Source organism: Trematomus bernacchii, unplaced genomic scaffold (assembly GCF_902827165.1).
Source record: "Trematomus bernacchii unplaced genomic scaffold, fTreBer1.1, whole genome shotgun sequence".
Classification (NCBI taxonomy): Eukaryota; Metazoa; Chordata; class Actinopteri; order Perciformes; family Nototheniidae; genus Trematomus; species Trematomus bernacchii.
This window is the reverse complement of record NW_022987828.1, coordinates 11,128,316-11,149,609: the sequence shown is the minus strand read 5'-3', so window position 1 is coordinate 11,149,609 and position 21,294 is coordinate 11,128,316. Positions and strand designations below refer to the sequence as shown.

The 21,294-nt window shown below is 43.6% G+C and overlaps 1 protein-coding gene across 7 annotated transcripts in view; it reads right to left on the bottom strand.

Annotated features, from left to right (window-relative positions):
* Nucleotides 1-21,294, bottom strand: part of ctbp2a (C-terminal binding protein 2a) — a 65,708-nt gene that overhangs the window by 19,689 nt on the left and 24,725 nt on the right. Inside the window, exon 1 of one of the 7 annotated variants that reach the window (XM_034152342.1) lies at nt 5,023-5,724. The exons of 5 other annotated variants lie outside the window; for them this stretch is intronic. Coding sequence is in view for 1 of the 2 variants with exons in the window: in XM_034152341.1 (XP_034008232.1) it covers nt 4,857-4,878 (22 nt within the window). In the remaining variant the exon portion in view is untranslated. Of the gene's footprint in view, nt 1-4,856; nt 4,957-5,022; nt 5,725-21,294 lie in introns of those variants that run through there. One more of the 7 variants, XM_034152341.1, reaches the window with a different exon arrangement.

The window sequence follows — 21,294 nt, the reverse complement described above, 5'->3', positions numbered from 1 at the left end:
ATAATCCACTTGTTCTGGCAGCACACAGCTCAGGATGGAGGATGTATTTGAAAACACCTTGCACGTTGCACGTTTAACAGCAACTTATTTGCTTTTCTTAAATGAATGATAGCTTGCCTCTTTATTTCTTAAGTTACTTCTTATTTTTAGAATAGAAAATGACACCGCTTTGGGACAAATCAAGGTTTTCTGATTCTGATGCAAAACTAACAAAAGCAACACTTTACGTTGATTTAATGAGAACTGTTTTGAGGTGGTTTTTTTAAAGAATACTTTTAGAGCGCTATTAGCATTGTGTGTTGACTGCTTACACTCTAATAAAACTGTAAGAAATGATTATTCACCTTTTTCTATGTCTTGTGTATTTTGTATTTCTGAAATCCCCCCCTGTCATTCATTTGTTAGTGTGTGAAAACCCCATTGGGTGCTTTGTTATAGAACCAGTTAAGGTTGATGTGTGTTTAAGATTAAAGCCATCAGGAGAGCAGCACACATTGCATATCTTGGTTGAAAAGGAACCAACATAAATATTTCTGAAAAATAAACAGAAACAGAGCTGAGCTTTGTGGTGTATTGACATCAATGAATATCACAATATGGCAAGAGTAAACAAAAACATCGGATGCGGTGAATAACTCATAATTGTATTGGTTGGCAGAATTACTATGGTTGTGAACTGACCACACACACATTTTCAGTTCTGTTAGTATCATTAAAATATCACACTGCCCTACTGAAGGCCTTATTTGGTTAGAACAGTCGTAAACTATGGGTTGATTACCTCACTGACATTATGGGTCATCGGGGAATATCACAGACACACAGGATTACATTGCAGCTGCAGACGACTGTAACAACACTCATCTATAGATGTCGAATGAAAGCAGTAAGAAAACTAGCTATGGTTACCTTTTTGTCTGTTGATTTAAGTCGAATAACTAAGGCACATTTTTATCTTAAGATTAGGCAAAGACGATTTGGGTTACGTTGAGATCATGTAATAGTTATTAGCAACAAGAGATCGTGAAATCATAAGAAACCAAACAATGACTCCCAACAGACATCTTCTCAGTTCTGGATTTCTTAACTGGCAAATAATGCCAAAAAGTGAGAACACACAAGAGTCTGATCCCAATAATCACCCTAGGGTGGCTCCCACCTCCCCCACCGTCACACAGCAGCTGCGCTCATGCCAGCACTTGTAGACCAGAGGTCCAGCTGCTAAAGAATGAAGCAATGATTGCATCTGGCTCTTTTTTTTAAACTTAACTGGTGTCCTGCCACTTTCTCTCTGTTTAGATTCAACTCTCTCTTCCTTCCTCCCTCCATCCATCTTTTTATTTTCTCCCTCCAGCAGCTTGCCAGCCGCCCCGCCCGGCTGCCAGCTCCAGAACCTGGACTTTATGAAATGAAAGCAAAGCCAGAACGCTTCTTGTCCAAACACAGAGTCCCACCCAACACCAGACAAAATACCAGACTCAGTTTCAGTCGGGAGGGAAAAATGCATACCGGAGTCGATATTAAAGTGCCTATTTGCTGTTACGTAAACTATGAGCAGTAGAAACAACATCACTAAGATGGTTTACATTAGGCGCTGAGATATTTTGGCTGGTACTCATTCGGATAAAAATGCAAATAGCTTGTGTCAATTTCCTGTTATTGTACCCAAAGTATTAATCATTGCAGCACAACAGCCAGCATTGTTTGCAGGCCAGCAAGTCATGAAGAAACAAAGCCCACAGCTTGACTAAGTAAATCTAAACCATGTTTGGTGTGACAGCAGATAGTCTTATCAGTGGAGGTCATGTGTTGTTGTATCCCTCAAGGGAAGCTTGAATGGACTAAGACTGATATCATCCTTTAGCCCATGCTAATCACAAACTGAACAATTCTCCAGGAAGTATGAAAACTTTTGGCAGAGCTGGCAAGAGCGTACTGTTTAAACCACAAATGGATTACAGATGTTCCAACTAAAAAGCCATTTTGGATTCTGACAACAGAAATAGAAAAGTCATCTTTTCAAACGCTTGAGAGGAAAAAAAGCTCATCGAAATACGTCCTCTCCTTTGTGAATACCATCTTGTGTCTAATTCTCTCGTTTGGAAGGAGAGATCTTGGAAAAGCAGCTCAGAAAAGCTTCGCTGCCAGGAGCTGTGAGTCAGAGTTTTTCAGAGGGAGAAGGATCATTTCCTAAATAGAGCGCAAACAATCAATGAAAGAAAATAAACAACGGCTCAAACCTGTATTTCTCCTCTATGGTTTGAAAACCAATCTTTAAATAGTTATTTAATAACATCAATTATCTCCGTTTCTAAAGCTCCATTTTCTGACAGATGGTGCGCTCTGGTTTTGTGGTTTCATGGATCTCCAACACGCCTCGGCTGGGTAAAAAAGACTGTTTCATTTGGAAGTTAATGCACTCCCAATACATTTACTTGTGGTTTGTTTGTGAGTTCATCCCACATTTTGAAAGCTAAATTGTCCACTTGAGGGACTGCAGAGTGGTATTAACTTACCTGCTCTGTTGTGATTTCCTGAATAATAACACGTTGTTCGGTGCCATCTCAAATATCTCTTAATAGCCTTCTGAGACAGTTTAGTATCCTCATCTCACACAGGAGCTACACAGCAGTTTAAAAATGTCTTTTTTACTTGGTTCAATATTACAGGTGAATCTCTCTAGGAAACCCTCGCCACTCACCATCTCATTCCTTTCCCTCCATTTCCCATTTCCTTCCTCATAGTTTAAAAGGTGATGAAATGCTCAAACTGGTGGGATACTATGTGGATGCTCCTACATCGGCCCCGCATCAATGGAACAATACAACTGTAAAAACAAAAGGAAGTGAGGACGATTTTTCCATGGCACGATGATGTCAGGGCCACAGCGGCGGTCGCTGAGTTCACAGCGAGCTTTTAGAGAAAACTACTCCGCAGTTGACGCCGAGCCAAAACGGGCTAAACGGGCTTAGGACCAACAGCTGGTTCTGGTTACCTAGCAACTCCCAAGCTGGGGGCCTCAGTGATGGGATAGTCCGAGGGGTGAGAAGAGGGAGGGGGCCCAGACGATAACCCAGTGGGCTCTCTTTGTGGCAAGTGCAGCAGTGACAGGAAAAGCTTGATTTCATGATATTGAATCTTGCCCCCAAAAGGCAACGTGCCTCAGGCCACACAACCTGGCAACCCAAACACAGAGCGTGAAGTGGCACGATCGGTGTTTCTCTGCACCATTTCTCTAGGAGACTTCAGGAATACCAACGTGCTCGCTGTGGTACTGTGCACACACACACACACACACACACACACACACACACACACTGACAATGAGTTTGGCTGCACTTAGCTTCACACCCACCCACAGATGATAACCATAAATGACCAGTGATAATCCGGGATGTCATTTTGTTGGATAAAATGTTCAAGGGCATTCACAGCTCTCAATTCTCCCTTCTACTCTCCTTCTGTTCTGTAGTGCATGTCGACCTGCATGCTACTTACAATAAAAAACAGCAATGTTGCGCTCTTTAACTGTGCATACAACCTAACAAGAAACCGGCGCCTGTATTCTTGGGAGTGTCTACTTTCTTAGTGTGTTTACGATCCCTTGGCATCTGTAGAAAAAAGAAGGGAGGTGTAATCTTTTTTTTGGCAGACTTGCCTCCTCCAGGCCCCCACCGGACCCTATCAGCGCCCGGCTACACCGCCGCCACCGCAGCCTGTTTCTTGTTCCACTATGTGGACACACAAAGACTTTGTTTGTCCTCCCTCCGCCTGCCCTCCTCCAAACTTATCACCACCCAACGCCCAGCCAAGAGGGGCGAGGGTGGGGTGAGATAAAAGGATGAGAGAGGAGGGAAGGATGAAATTACATGTAAAAGTGGATAAGGAGAGAGGAGGAAGAAAGGGGGGAAACATTCATTGAGATAAAGATATCACAGGTGGTGTCAGCGGTAAATACAACACAAAGTGAGAGAGAGGAGCATCCATCAATCAGCATCTCCTCTTTAAATGTTTTCTTTTGTGCTTCGCTAGCAAGGCCTGAAAACAACCGGGGTCCTGAGACAAAAGCAGCTGTCAGTGCTGATGAACAGCGGACAGTGCACTCGAGCTTTACTTCACATGCAAACACACACACAAACTAGTGTGTGCAGGTCAGGAACAATTACATACAAACCAACATTATCAGCAGGTTTTTTTGTGCCTATGCAAAAGATATTAATGGCTGACATTACTGATTAGTTTAAGTTGATAGTTAATATGGTATTCTTTGCGATTTGGACAAAGCTGAGAAAAATGAGGAGAAATTGCAAATCAACTGCCAATTTGAGCCCCGCTATGATTGTTGAAATCCGATTTTTTATATAATTTTCAACAGGAAATTACTGATTATTTTTACATTATTTCAATTTTTAAAAAGCATCAAAATGACCCCGGATAAATCTGATATATCTAAAAAAAGCCTCAGTTGACATACATCATTATTTTCAAAGTGCACGCCTGAATACGCACCCTGTGACGGACAGCGTTCACACACAGGAGCGCCCATTAACACTCTCACACAGAGCCACTCTGATGCCCATTCTTCTGTGACCTTTGACCCTTTAAATGACAGCCCGTCTAATCTCGCCTCCTCTCGCTGCAGTGCAGAGGTCTGTGGTTTCAAACCGAGGAAACACTCACACACTGATGTTGCCCTCATGCACACACACACACACACTGATTTCATGACACACTTCATTGCAAAAACATAAGAGGCTCATTAGCCTTAAAGCCAAACCCATCTCCCTCCTCCCCCACCTCTCGCCATTACACGCACACACACACACACACTACACAATGTGAAACATGCTTCTTGCCTGGGAAATGCTGTCTCCACATTCTTCAAATCAGGAGCTGCACATGGCAGAGGAAATGTGGTGGAGGGACAAAAAAAAATAGAAAAGAAGTGGGATGGGGGGGGGGGGGGGTATTCTCACACAGTATGCCCGGGGTTATCCTCTCCTCTCTACCTCCTCCTCTCACCTCCCTCTCTCTGTCTGTCTTCTCTTGCTCTCCCACTGCTTGTTTCCAAATCTGTCCTCCTTCATCACCTCACTCCCAGAAGCTCCATTTCTCTTTCTCAGACGACTGGTACTCTTGAGTTGAAAGAAAAAAATGGAAGGTGGCACAGGAGGGAAGTGGGCGCGGGGAGAGAACTATGATCGTAAACCCCCTGTGTGGCTAAAGCAGCGCCGTCAACTCCTTTAATCTCCAATGAGGGGGGGGGGAGGAAAAATTGGATCTCTATTCGTCTTCAGCCGGAGATCGGCACTTCAGAGCGTCCTCCTCCTTCCGCCTCTTCAGTCAGATCACTTGTATCTTTTCCTTTTTTTCGTCAGCCGCTTCTCTCTCGCTCCGTCTCTCTCTTCTCTTCCCTTCACGGCAGGTTTGGGCTATTCATTCAGACGTCAGGCTCACTCCGTCAGCCTTTTGTTGCGAGTCACAGAGAGACAGAGTGAGAGAGAGAGAGAGAGAGAGAGAGAGAGAGAGAGAGAGAGAGAGAGAGAGAGAGAGAGAGAGAGAGAGAGAGAGAGAGAGGAAGGGGTGGGGGGAGAAAAATGGCAAAAGGCGAGAAAAAAAAGACAGAGAAAACAAGCCGGTGCCACAGCTATGCGGGAGAAAAGAAAAGAGGGAGGTAAATAAAAGAGACGGGGGGAAAAAATCCTCGAAGAGCACCAGTCACAGCGAGAGGTGCAGCGCTACTGGCACACGTTCGACTTCCATTCTCTCCGACCTTCCCCTTTCCCTCAACATATTTTCCTTCTCTCTTTTTTCCCCCTCCCCTCCCCTCCTTCCTTCCCTCCCTCCCTTCCCTGCCTGCCTTTCTGTTTTATTATTTGTGATCTGGCCTTCACGGTCCTATAAGAGTGCCAGCCCCCCCCCCCCCCCCCCCTTCTTCTCAGTCTCACTTCTCCCTCTTGCTCACAAACTCTCCCTCACGATCTAAGTGTGTGATTTGTATCCTCGCTCTTTAACACGACTTTGATTGGTTTTGCAGTTCAACGAGCCATTGAGTGCCACATTTCTAGGCTTCGACAAAGCATTCGCCTCGATACTTGTCGTGCTTGCACAAAGGATCAGGACGTGCGAGCAAATCCAGAGACACAGGTGATGACTTCTTCATAAAAGGAGGCATGGAGGTGTTCACGAAACCACACCGGAGGAATGACATGCAGACACAACTCAATCTTTAAGTGGAGCACACAAATTCAGTGAAAAGTCCTTTTAATAGAAAATCCTGCAGTTGATCAATTATTTCTGATGTCTACAAATATTTCCACACACCTGCTACTGAGAACAAGCATGAAGTGTGTCTCAGATTGTGTGACTCAAGCACAATCAATTCCCAAATGTGAACTTAGGGTAACAATCAGGAAGTGTGGTATTGATCTGATAGTCAAACTAAAGCACAGTGTAACAGATTAGCATGTTTACTACTCTGAGAGGGCAGCCTGACACTTTGTCTCTGTCAGACGCCTTGAAAAGGATTTTGGTAATGAGGGTTAAGAAGAGCTTCCAGGTCAACACACGTAGACACAACACCGCGTAAGAGTAAACATGCTCTCTGCCAACAGGTACAGTTCAATAGTGCAACTAGTATTTCATAATTGACATAAAACATTATGATTTTCTTTTAAATGTAAATATTTGCTTGTTTCATAGAGTTGCATCATAGTACAGAGAATACTTTAGCGTTTGGACTGTTGATTGGATAAAATAAACATTTAAGCGGGGGGTTTTGAAATCCACATTTTTCACAGTTTTCAGATTTCATAGACCAAATACTTGATTACTTAAGCAAAAATGTAATCAGTAGATTAATCAATAATGAAAATCATCAGTTAGTTGGCTAGTAACATGCAATTCTTGCTATTAGTGCATGAAAGATATTACATAAACAGAATTTGCAGATACTATAGATCAGATATTACAGTGCATGAATGTTGATAGGCTGCATTTAAAGGTGGGGTAGGTCATTTTGGAGAAACCAGCTCGAGTGCGCTAGAATTTGAAAATACACAGCCGGAAAAAATCTGCCACTTCCTTACAGAGCCCCTCCTCCAACACACACGAACGTGCACATGACCAATGAGGGCACGAGATAAGTTTGTGCACAGATGGAAGGCTGACAGGCAGGTAGGCCATCCAGTTATTTTAGCCGGGCCGGCTAAAATAATTGGTCGTGCTTTTTACACTATTACAGCTTCCACAGATGACATTTTTTTATGGATTTTTTGTCAAAGCACTTAAGATATTCATTGCTATCGGGATGTTAAGAGCATTCCATGGAATATAAGAAAAAGTGTATCTCGAGCCGGTTTCTCAAACGTACCTACCCCACCTTTAAGGTAACTTTTTCTTATTTCAGGTTTAAAGGTCCCGTCCAAGTTTAAGGAGCGGTAAAGATAAACCAATTGCATTTCCTTCATACACTTCTACACTTTTATACAATTAGTTAAAAAGCGAATCAATAGATGAATCAACAGAACCAAAGCTTTCACTTACAGTATTCTGCAGTATTGTACGTACTGTGCGTATTGTGAATGTACTGCCTGTATTTACTGTAAGTTGAACAGGAGTGTAGTGAGTTGAAAGGGCTCATTGAGGAGGTTTGGTTACACCATGTAACCAGAACCCACAAACCAGGCCTGGAGTCAAATAGACTCATTCATGAAAAGAAATCGCTTGAGGGAGAAAGGGTTTAAAGTATAATTTGACCTCTAGAATTCACCAGCCCATCTGCCTCCTGTGATCTACATGATGAGCTGCTGCCAAACGATTGAAGAACGAATGACGGTGAAAGGAGAAGAGGGGCAGTGAGAAAAACAACAACGAGGGAGACACAGAGATGGCACAGCTGCAGGTGGACAACAGATGTTGAGGTTTTTTTTTTGTTTTCTCTTTTTAAAAAGGGAGGCGATCGCAGCACATAAATTCTTGTTCTCCCATTCATTCCCCGTCTGTGCATCGCTCCACCTCTCCAACACCATCATCACTCTCCTCCTCCACCTTTCTCTTTCTCTGTGGCTTGGGCCAACTGGCCTGATTATAGAGAGAAAGAGATATAAAGGGTGTGTGTGTGTGTGTGTGTGTGTGTGTGTGTGTGTGTGTGTGTGTGTGTGTGTGTGTGTGTGGATGGGGGGGGGTTGAATGGGGGAAGGCGATGCTTATTACACCCCCTTATGTATGCTGCAGGCTTAGACAAATAGGGTGTGAACAGGCATCCATGAAAAATGAAACAGTGAACAAATACATGGGCAAATATGCGCGCACACATACACACACACCCCCACACACAGATATTGACTCATCCGCTAACTGGCTGCCTTAAGTTCAGCTTTCTCAGAAATGTGTATTTTGGCAAAATATCTGAAAAAACAAAATATAAATGTTGGATCAAATATGCGGTGATGGCTGCTCACACACATGTAGACACACACACACACACACACACACACAAATCCTGCTGCCTGAATGGGACCAGAAACACTGCGAAACATAATCCCATTTACAGCCCTGTGTGATCCTGAACACCACTGACATGCCTACTGAGAAATGTATAATATTTTCCTAGGGTGCAAATGAGATTCATCTGCACCTCTAAACATATCCCCACCACGCTTTTGTTAAAACACAGCCAAGCAAAGTGTCATGTTCTGCAACGCCTGGTCACACACACAACCACACAACCACACACACGCTGCACACAGAGAACATGGTCAGCTCTGTTTCGTCTTCACTCTGGTTTAACACCCGTGAAGATTTCATTTGCTCAAAAATGAATAATTCAGGGTGACTCCCCAGTTGGCACATAGAAGAGAAGAAGGAAGTAGGAGGAAAGGAAGGAAGGAAGGGGTAGGGAAGAAGGTAGTAGAGTCTACGAGGAAAGTTGGAGTCAGGTTCTCTAAGCCTCTCGTTCCGTTGCTTTTTTTCCCCTTCTTTTTTGAGCTACAAATGTTGAGCATGTGACCTGTTGTGTCTGTCTTTCTTTGCTTCTGCTCGCATAACCTGAATTTCAAGTCTGAAAGGATGCAGCAAACTGGCCAGAAAGAGCTTTTTCAGCTCCATGATCAGGCTTTACCTTTCAAGGTCCAGTTTCTCGTCATGGCACCCATACAGTTTATTTATTGTATTCTGTACACACAACTACATCGAGACACAAACAGAAACAGCAGTCACTTCCACAGTATCTTATCTAAAGCATCTCTCTGTGTATTTAACTCCAGTCCTTGCCCTTTTTTGCTCAATCTTTTTCTCTGTTCGGCCCGTCTTCACTTTCCTCGTTTCCCTTGTGTTTCGTGCAGACGGGCTGAAACCCACAACCACAGTCATGACTGAATTTGCTGAGCTGGGTATGACGTTTACATATTCCCCCCACTCACTGGTCTCATGAGGGTCATAGCCAAATCATTTCCAAAAAACAATTAATTTGCAAAGGGAAGGGGGACAAAGAGAAACTGGGATCAATTTACACAAAGAGAAGAAGAACAACATATTACTCAAGAGTTGTTTATCTAGTCCTGGCAGAGTATTACCAAGAAAGGTATGTCCCCATGAGGGAAGGAAATCAGTGCCTGATATTAAGTGGAACATCTGGTGGGGAGATTAACTCTGCACTGTGCCACACACACTTCACCTGTTAACAGCAGTTTGCACATGCATACACACACTACAAGCAACGCTCATATGGTTCTACACACAGGCTGCATAGAGTGTGTGATGTCGGAGGATTTTGAATTGTTCTGGTTATGACATCCTAAATGTTTCTCAACATCAAGCACAGCTGTATCCTTCATATTTAAACGACAGGTTTATGTTATGGCAATCAGCTTTAATTATTCAGTGAAATCACATTTTTACCACTAAATTGGTTTTGCTCTAAAAACTACAACACCCATGAGCCTCAGCCAACAAAATCCTGCAACATCATCGCTCAATTGATCCAAATTGACCCAGTTTCTGAATATGACTCGATTAAATAAAACACTCCTTGCATTTTGATGTACACAAACTTATATCTTTGAATCAAACAACCACGTATGAGAGACAGTTTGATCTTTGTACAAATTATTAAACCATAAGAGTTTCATATGCATCAAAGCATTGGATGAATGTAAACTGCCAGACACTTTGTATGCAATTATAACTGCAAAAAAATCAACAGTAGTTTCCACAGATTGAAACGGCTGAGGCTGTAAATGTCAAAAAGTACAATAACGATAATGTTTATGTCTATCCATAGTTGCTTTGGAAATACCCGAGTTTAATCCAAGTTCTGCATTTTTCAAGGTTGTGGCATTAGTAAGCCACTCTCGGGGCAGAAGCATAACAAAAACAACCTTTGACTGTCAACCCAGATTAAGGCCAAAGTTTGACCCTCAGAGTGTAAATGCCACATTGACAGCTAGCCTCGTCTAACATGGAGAGTCCAAGGTTGACTGACAGCTGTCAACGCCCCGTTTCCCCTCCCCCACCCAGCGAGCAGCAATCATCATCCATCAATAGTAGGACTATATCTCCCTCCCTCTCTCTCTTCCTTAATCCCTCACTCTGTAAAAACCGCCTGAAGCTTCGACCTGGACCCTGTTAATACATAATCTGCCATCTCCAGATCTAATATGCCACGACCCTCCCCCATCATCCCACTAGGCCTTGGCAAGGCCAAAAAAATTGCAGTTAGTATAAGCCACGCAGAGCAGAACTGACCTGAGCTAGCATCAGGTCGCCTGGCTGGAGTCCACGGAGCGAGAGCTACACACTGTGCAGGGTGGAGGTTAAAGAGTGGAAGTGCCACAGTATCATATATGATGATTATGCCGGTGTGGGGGATGGGGATGCATAGTTAGTCATGTAAAGGCGGGGTCTTGCTCAAGGGTATTCCACAAAGCACCATATAGTGAGGTGGGCGGGGGCATGCCATCTGTATTTACACAAGAGCTTTTAGTTCACAGATAAATTATTTCCGGTTGTTGATGCAACTCGATGCCGTAACTGATGAACCGTTAGAGGTTGTCAGAATATATCATAAGCTCATTACTAATCAAATGTTAAGCAATGAAAAATGTGCTATTGCTTCTATCAAATATAATTTTCCTACCTGACAAAATATTCTAAAATCACATCTTCATTTGAAAACCTCCCATTTTGTATTCATCCCTCAAGAAAATAAGTGCATGATGTTATTAATGAATACTTTCTTCCAAATGCATCAGCTCAGCCAGCCGTCTTGTAGAAAAAAATAAGTAACATGTAAATTTGCAGTGTTTCCTGACAATGGACCGACCCTTTAACCAGAAGCAAATCTGCCTACGATTACCACCAAAACCCACGTTGCCTAGCAACATACAATTTAGGAATATGCTTTCAGAGCAGCTTTGCGGCTGTGTCCATTAACAGATGAAATTACTAAAGCAACAAATGTCAGCCACATGCAAATGAGGTCTACTCCGCCGACTGTGTGTGTGTACTAACAATGTGATGTGTGTGTTCGGGGCAGACTCGAAGAAATTATTTTCTAAAGCATGTGTCTGTCTGTGCAAAGAGCAGAAATCTGTTTTGACAGCCAAACAACAGGGACCTTTAAATATCGGCTCACTTGGGCCTTAAAATCAGAGAGACGACAACAAAAATGCCTCAGTTAAATACTTTTGCTCCCTTTGCTCCTGTTAAAGTCCATTTCAACCTGTACAGTAGTTCAGTCTAACAGTAAGCCAGGAAACTATCTGAACAAAATGAGAATATCTGTGGATTAGTGCAGCAGTGGAAATGGAGGATCTAAAGGATTAACCCCCCCCCCCCACCCCCTCTCTTCTCATTACAACCCGCACAGAGAAAATGACACAATCACACATCGGCCATCAGCCCTGTAATTCGATTTTATCTGTCCAGTGATGCTGCTAGTCAGCCTCTGGTGAGCGGCTGTTGATGGGGAAATCTGCCCTTATTGCCCAAAATGTCTGAAATATTCTTTTGTCAGGCCCTTGGCATGAAAAGAAGATACTGTGATGTAGCAGATTTTATTATGTTGAATTAAGATTAAATCTGGCATGGGTTGATGATTCAGGTGATTACACAATATACACGCATTGACTGATGCATTTCATTTTAAACCGGAATCGAAAAAAGAATTTGAGATACATATTCAAATTCAACAGTCAGCTTGAAAAAGAGATTAACCAAATAATGAAAAGTTTGCCTTTTACTCACTTCCTCAAATGTAGGGCCTGATCCCTGTGAGCAAATCAGTTCCAGAAGAACTACACAAAACGAATTGCTATTTCAAGCAAGTCAGCGTTACACCTTGAAAGCAGCAAGACTGAAGGAGAGCTGTGTAGCCTGAGTGACTGTAAAGCCTTTCTAGGATACAATGATGCACCCTTATTATCATAATGCAATAAGACATCCATGTGGGGAGATGGTGTGAGGCAGAAAGGACTTCATCAAAAACAGCTGCAGTAACTCTACAGCTAAAAAACGACATACCGCTAAGGCTGAAAACACCATTATGCACCTACATGAATACTGTAAGGTTGAGGCAGATTATGTGATTTTTAAAAAGTGCTCTGAGCTTTAGCTGTAATTACTAACCAATGCCATTAAATACAGTCACTATACCAGCTACTGTAAATGAGAAAAATCTATGCAAATAGACTGAGGCAAACCCAATCATGCATAGTGTTCACAAATGCAGAGTAGCACACTATTGCAAACTAACACACAATCTAACATGCATGTCAGAAAACCATTAACATTCACGACACATATCCGACTTATCTGGTCAGAGAATCCTTAATGTGTACTGTTCAGAAATGAATGCAGCAACTGACAGACTGTAACATGAAGACAGTGCATGGTTGTTAAAATCTAAAAGGTATCAGAAATGATGTTGACAGCTGTTCCGCCCAAATCCTCCATATTTTGCCTCATCAATGCCATTTTGTGTTGTATTTAATGGGGCGATATGTCATTCTGACAAAAGAATTGCATGAGATTACAGAAATAATAAAGGACTTCACACAAAGTATATAGAAGACTGACAAATCTGGCTCCTACAGAGATAAGTAGACAAGAAAGCTGGATTTAACTATCCTTTTATGATCAAGGAAAATGCAGAAACCAGAAGAACTGGAAATGGATTGCCATAGTGTCTAAGAAAAAGTTATCCTTTCAGGGTTTATGAATAATAATCCTGTCAAGACATTCGAAAAAAATTGAGGCAGCAAGCAATTTATTTGTTGCTCCAATGGAGTAGATAAGAAGAAAAACACACAATGTATCAATCGCTGAAGAAATGAGAAGAAACTCCCAAACAAATGTCAGCACTGACCAGGAAGATAAAACAATTTCTTTTTTAAATGCTTTTTTTAACATTAACATTGTGTTTGGACTTTCTTAAGGTCAGGTATCATGCATTACATACCAGCAACAAACACATTCAGCTGAATATATCTCACATGCTTCTCAGCTGAATGATGGTTTCGGATAACCAGAATAAAAAAAAAACACTCATTTGACAGAGATGGTATGCACATACCAATGATTCATCACAATGAAGGATGGAAATAAAGCTCTGGTATTCCTATTTTTCAAAGAAAGGCTGCAACCTAATACCGAAGTGTTTGCTTTCAGTCTACTTCATGGCTCTAAGAAATGTAAATTGTGAAAGCATGATCTGATTATTAACAATGCCACAGCTCTGCTTTGTAGAGCTGTTCAAAGACAAGAGAATGTTGACTTACATAAAGCATGCCAAATATGAGAACCTGTAGTACAAATCAATTTCCTTATCTATTAAAAAAGTTTGAAATCGCCAAGAAAAAGCAAAAGGATAAAGATAAAAGGCAAAAAAAGGGGATTTACTTGTTTCTGGAGACGCCATAGTGGACACGATGACTGGTGGACCCGTGCGCCGACTTAGCTTCTGGTTAGCAGCCAGGGCAACTTGTCCTTGACCTGGTGGTCCCATAGAGACAAGGGCATTGTCCTGTACAGTACCCCCACCCTTACGCATCATCTGAGGGCTGTGCATGGGTGATAATGGCATTACATTCCTGTCCCTCTTCATCAGCTCCATGGGCACTGTGTAATTGGTAGAGTAGGCTTTTGGTACCTGTTGTGGTGGCTGTGGTAAAGCTGGCATGGACACGGGCATATGCTGTGGCATACCTGACATGGAGTGCATAGACCCAGGCATGGCAGGCATTGACCCAGTCATTTGCTGTGGCATTATCTGCATGCCATGCATGGGCATCCCAGAAGAGTAGGCGGACATGGGTCTTGATTGAGCAGGCATTAGCGCACCTGCATATGGCCCCGGGGATCGAGGGGGTTGGCCTGGGTAGCCTCCAGAAGCTTCCATGAGGTGCTGAGAAGGGGCACTGTTGGGCCTCCTACCCATTGCTTCTGCCATCCTTGGGGAGATGGTCTGCATGGCCCCAGGGGTCTGTGGGGGCATCATGTGAGCATCCACATTTAAAGCCTGTAAAGGGTGGGTTGGATGGTGGTGCTGGGGGGGCTGGTGGTAGATGTCCGAGCGATGGCTAAAGCTATTAGAGCGGCCTCGCATGGGTGTCTGAGGTTGGGATGGGGCCGGTGTCGCCTCATGGGGCCGCCTGCAGTTTTGGACCACACGAGACAGAACGCGAGCCTGGCCGAGGTTGGGGGCGACAGTACGGATATCGTTGTCCTCCATAACAGCTAGCATGCTAGTGGAGTCAAATCCCTGCTGGATAATTGAGGAGATGGAGCTCTCTGAGATGCCTTCGTTTCGCAGAAGGGCAAGGAACTCAGGATCAACGGTTTTCCTGGGGTCCACAGGCAAAGGTGTCTGTGGGGCAGTTTGGGGAGGAAGAGCATGAAGTGGAGTGGTTGGGGGAGGAGGGACTGAAGTTTGGGGAGCCTGCACAAGGACCGGTGCAGCTGGAGCAACTGCGGCGGACTGCATTGGGATCGGTGGAGCAGGAAGTGGAGCCGTCATAGAAAGGCTAGGGTCGGAGAGGGGCATGGTAGGCGGAGGTTGCAGGGGTTGCTGTTGCATATGCGGCTGCAACTGATCTTGTTGAAGTTGCTGCTGCTGTATCTGCTGTTGTTGAAGCTGTTGCTGTTGTACTTGTTGCTGTTGAAGTTGTTGCTGTTGAAGTTGCTGCTGTTGTATTTGATGTTGCTGAAGTTGCTGCTGCTGTAACTGCTGCTGTTGTATTTGTTGCTGTTGAAGTTGCTGCTGCTGTAATTGTTGCTGTTGTATTTGTTGTTGCTGCTGTAATTGCTGCTGTTGGGCAGTGTAGGGTGAGGCGGGATCTTGCCTCATTATCACACCTTGACTGGCAGGATCTACAACTAGACAGGTAGCAGCCTGCTGCTGCGGATCCAATGGTCGGCCGTTAACATCAGTATAGACAACCTGACCAGCAATGGGTGGAGGCTCACTGGCATACCGAGGAGATGCATGCTCCATACTATAATGAGAAGGAGATGGCTCTCGAGAAGGGACCCGCTGGCCATCTTGGGTCATTTTGGCGGCAGTTACAGCTGCTTCCCTATAAGCCCGACTCATCTCATGAGCTGTTGGAGGAGGTGGAGGAGGAGGCAGAGGCGATGCAGGTGCTTGAGGTCCAGCTCTCCCTCCCTGACCTTGATCCCACCCTGCACGAGCCACAGGTGCCATTCCATAGTGAGAGCCTGATCTACTAAGTGGGTGAGGGTGAGGCGGCTGAGGCTGGTGTTCTGGCCGGTAAAAGCCCTCAGGTGGCCGAGGAGTCATGGCCGGGTCAGGGGAATAGTAATCCTGATGTGGAATGGATGCTCTGTGAGCCATTGGTGCTCGTTCGTAGTTGTTAAGATCAGGCGCAGAGCCCTTCCTCAGTCCCTGTGGGTCCTGTCGCTCTGCGTAAACCTGTCCGTACAGAGAGTCTTGGTAGGAGTATGGCTCACGTTTCAAATCCAGGTCAGGGGGACGCACTCCTGGTGGAAGCTCTAACCACCCTGCTCCCTCTCCGTATGACAGAGAGCCCCGACGGCTGGCTAATCTTGCCTGCTGCTCGTAGACACTCTCAGACCTCTCCCATTGACCCTCATGCCCCCCTAACGTGTCCCAACTGTGGGAGCGACCAAGGCCCAACTGTTTGTTAGGGACAAGCATTGGCAACAAAAAAAAAAAGCAGAGAAAGTGTTAACCGATCAAAAAGAAATTCTCAAAACTGAAAAAAGAATCCACTTGTAGCTCTCTTTGTGAAAGTTATCTTTCAAGTCTTCAGGTATAGAGGCACCCAAAAAAATGCGACGAAAGGTATGAGAACAAGCAGAAGATGAAGCAACAGTTTCACCTGATATCAGGTTGTAATATTGTCCGTACTATCAGGTGACTCCCCCTGTGGCTGGCAGTCCTTGAATAATTAATATCCGGTCATGCTGGCTTGTTGTGCGCGAGGAAAGAGGACACCACACACACAAACAGATCACACCATACCACAGAAAGTACACTGCAGAGGTAGCACAGCTACTCCATGAAAGACAGAGTAACAGGGTGTATGAGATGGCGTCCAAACGTAAATGAAAAACACAAAAAACGAAAGGAGTGGATAGGTTGAGTTATAGGTTGGGATGGGCAGGGGCTTTTACTAATCCAACGGGGTTTATCTCTGCCTTCTCTTCGGACATTTTACTCGCTCTGCCGATTGCTATGAGGGATTACAACTAGATAAATACCGTTTAATTCCACTTCCCAGTGTGACGTCAAGTGAACCAGATACAAGTATATTTGGTTGATGATGACGATGATGCCAATGATTAAGACCCTACCCCCCAAACCAATCAACTTCTCCCAGAGAGCCACTTACCTGAAGCTGTTGATGATGCAGCGTCTTCAACAGGTTTCAGTTTTTAGTTCACCAGATGCACAGCACGGGGAGGGGAGGGGAGGCCGGACAGCGTGCAAAGCTTCATTGAATTCAAATGAAATACAGTTCTCTCAGCTAAGTCCCATGTGCTGTCAGTAAACATCAAATCCACTCTGATTGGACACTTAATCCTTCAGGCCCCATGCTAGCAGCAGAGCCTCCACGCAACAGCAGCCCAACTCACTCTGAAATGTCCTTGCTGCCTTTGTGGCGCTCACCATCACTGCACCGCTCAATATGAGATCACTCAGACCTGCTGTTTGCATTTGAACTGAAGAACATCAGAAGTGATAGTGCATGGTTTACCAGAGATTGCTGAATGCATTCAATATGCTAAAAGATCAATATTACTGTCTCTCTTGTAGAATTCAAGTGTTACATGAAATATTTGTATAGAAAGTTATAATCTTAATTATTGCCAAATCTATTACTAACCTATTTCGATCCATATGTATCCTACTGTCTGTAAAATAAAGCACCTTCCCCCTCTTTCCCAAAGCTACCCCTGATCTCCCTCACTTAGAGAAGCTCTGTAATCTGGATTTTCCTCTTTGCAAAGAAAAGTAAAAACACTGGGGGAGTGTAGTGTGTGTGCATCTGTGTGTGTGTGCTTGTGTGTGTGCATGTTTGTGTGTGTGTGTATGGAAGTGGGGGCGGTTTTTGTCACTGCAGTTAATCCAAAGCACCGACAACCTTTGCCTTACAACAACACTATGCTTATTGAGCTGCAACACAACATGAACTCTTTCCACTTCATTCAATATGCCATAGTGACAAAGGTATTTGCTGGCATGCTGCAACATTTTTAATTCTTGAACATAATCCACATGAAGATTTAATAAATGGAACATATTTATAATTTTGTTCAACAAAGGCGATGTTCATAACTCTACCTAGCTAGCAGCCTGCATGTCACACTTCATGTGACAGTGGCTGAAATCTGATCCCTTCTGCAGAGGATCCCCGTTTATTAATGCATGAAAACAGATGTAAATTGAGGAAGTGTCCAAATCTAATCTCAGAGCCAACCACAGCGAGGGGAGGTAATACATATTTTAGACTGTCAAGAACATATTTGTAATACTGTCTTGGCATATGGACAAAACTTCCTGAATATCTTACAGAGGGGCCTGCAGAAACGGCGCAGGCTTGTCCGTCGTTGGCGCTAATATCTTGTTTAATCACAGTTGTGTAATTAGAGTAGGAAGAGATCAGAGTATTCTGCTGTTTTCACAAGGTGACAGAACAAAATCTGATGACAGCAGCTCCAAAACCAATTGTGCAGATGACTGAGAACGTTTTTTTTTTCCTTTTGGTAAGGTCACAGGAACATTAGTCAGCTTGATGTAAAAGGTAATTAAAATGGAAAAGAGAAGAGGGCGAGAGCGAGCCCTCACAGAGATCTAAAACTGACAGCAAAGATGAATTGTAATATCAAAGCTGAGGGTTGCAAATCATTTTTGATGCCTCCCTTTTGATTCATCAGGGTTTTGCTGCTATAAAGTCAATCAAATGTTATGGTCTTTCTAGTATGGGTTTGATTTATCGCCTCAAGGCACAGACTCTCCTGTTATTTAGCCTATTCTTATATTGATGCAATATAGAAACACTATGGGCCAGAATGCATGTATAGAATTCCATATTTGAAAGCTAATATCATTGCAAGGTGGATTAAGGAAAAAGAGGCAATATATGCAAACACACACACACATTCATAAGAAGGGAGTTGATGTTATCCCGTTGCTTCTTTTCTCTTCACTCCTCTCATTACGTCTTCGAGCCCTGCTCTCGAGAGACTCTGGCTTTCAGTGCAGAAGATCACTCATCCCCATAAAGTCATCCTCAAACAGGAAGGCAGGGGCAGAGGTGTGTACTCAGGGTTTGCCGATCTAATCCTGACAGCAAAGTAAATCACAGAGTGCTGTTTGCCTCGAACTAAACAATGTTTGACTTTCAAATTCTAATGTTCCTCCATTTGCCATACTTGCCAGACTGAGCACACAACGCCAGATTCACTGTAACAGAGGGATTTAGGAATTAAGCCGGGGATTTTAGAACAAATATAATGCCACCCTAGCAGAAGCTTATAAAGACTTTACATTGAATAAGACCTGACTGGTGAAAAATTTGGAGTAAAACTTTTAGAAACCTCGAGTTAATGAACACAGAGTGAGGATGCAATTATGTAGGGTTCTTTTTTTCTACTAATAGATTTCAGAAAACGCTCAGCCTGATATAGTGTATTGCTTTTCTTTTTTAAATCTCTCAGCATTAGAGAACATTTAATTAAAGCAGTGAGTAACAAGAAGTACATAATGTACAACAGTGAGATCTGTGGCTAATCTGTCACACAAGACGCTTGCCCTTATTTAATAAACACGCCACATATTCCTGTCACTCAGCCCTCTAAACCCCTGCCTGCAAAAATAATATTACAGCTAAGTCAGCAGGAGATAGATGGATTTTATGTGCATGAGTTAACCATGTAAAAGTGTTTGCATGCTTTACTAGCAGCAGGATGTGAGGGTTTACATTTGCGGTCACTCACCCGTTCACCTATCTACCCACACGGAGCACACACACACACATTCAGCGTGCACGATCCTGCATCCCCACTCAGCCTTTTCGACCCTCTGCTCCTCTCCTGGCGTGCAGCAGAGACAGCAGCGGCCCTGATGCTTCGTTAATGTCCCATTTCATTCACACACACACACACACACAAAACGCAGCTCAAGCCTTGGCCTTGGTCTGACGTGCATACATGAATAAAAATCACACGCTAACTCAAAGTGAATGCTGCACTGCAATAGAAATAAAAACAACTGTCTCCTACACTGTGACACGTCATGTACTCAAGGCATGATTTGAATGTTAAACACACATTGACTTATGCATGAGCGTGGGGCAGGAGGCACTAACTGGAAATGGGATTACAATGCCAATGCGGCAGAATGAATGTTGTCGGATGAATTGTAATGCACACTTAACAGACATTATACATGGCTGCCTTGTATGTGCTTCCACTGGGATTATTTGTCTCTAAAAGCATCTCCATAGGGACTAAATGGACTGTAAAATGGAGGTTGATGGCAATGAGACTAGTGCTTATCTAAATGGCAATCAAATACTCAGTTAGCGTCATATTCTGAATTAACACATTAAGTTTTGCATTTTGCTCGTTTACATTTTCTATATAAATAAGCACTGAAAGACAACACATTTTCAACAATGTCTTTATTATCATATTCCATCTCCTTTTTTTTTTAACTCATCTTTCATCCAATCTCCAGTCTGATCCGGAGAAGCCACAGGTCATTCAAATATTAAAATATGGTAGCTTTGTAGCTAAAGATTTCCTTTTGAATCAACAATTTTCCAATAACTAATTTCCAATTTTCAATAACCACTAAGCCAGATGCCAGCTCAAACCCAAGCAAATGCTGACACTAAGAAGAAAAGGAAAATCTCATTCAGGTGTCCTCAAGAGACAGGCACACTAATCAAAAAATAATAACACCATCACACCTGCAGGTTCGCTACAAATTATAAAAAGAATTTCACCCCAAAAATAACCGTTTTTCATCATTTGCAATTTTCCTTCTCCTCCCCCAAAGTTCTCCATGCCCCTCCCTGCCTCTCCACAAAGCCTATAAAGGGGTCGTGGGTTTTGGTGTGGAGCCTGGAACGAGCCCGAGGGGGGGTCAGACCCAGAGACGCTCAGATGACTTCATACCAGAGCTGGATGCCAGAGCGTGGGGAGAGGAGTGGGAGGGAGGGATGAAAGCAGAGAGGTGGATGCAGCAGAGCCGGGAGTCTGTGTTGAAAAGCTCTGGATGTGAAGACCTCCCCCCTGCAGGGGAGGATGACATCAGGACACCCCCCTCCCTTTTCCTCCACAGCCTCCCCGGTTGTCCTCTCTATTTATTATGAAGCTTTTTGTCATAAAAAAAGCATGCAGGTCCCTTAAATGTGACAATATGAATAATTCACAGGCAGATTTTTATGGTGTTTTATCTTGACTGGCCACATTATTTACTGTCCACTCTTCAAACAACTCCTCCCGTTGTACACATGACAAAACAAGATTTGTTATCAAGGATTAACGTATTTATTTAACTGCCAACTAAGACACTTGGACTAGCCATGACAAATTCCACTACCCCACCTTGTGGTGTTTGCGTCAAAGCACAGAAATACAACTTGTAAATCAACATTCAAGAACATGCTGTCAGTGCGACCCAGTTCACGTCGCAGCGACGCTCACATCCCATCTCTGCCCAGATCAGTCGGTTAGCTCTGGCTAAACGGCAATGGCAACGACTTGTGCTGCTACCCAAGCCAATGCATGCTGGGTACACAG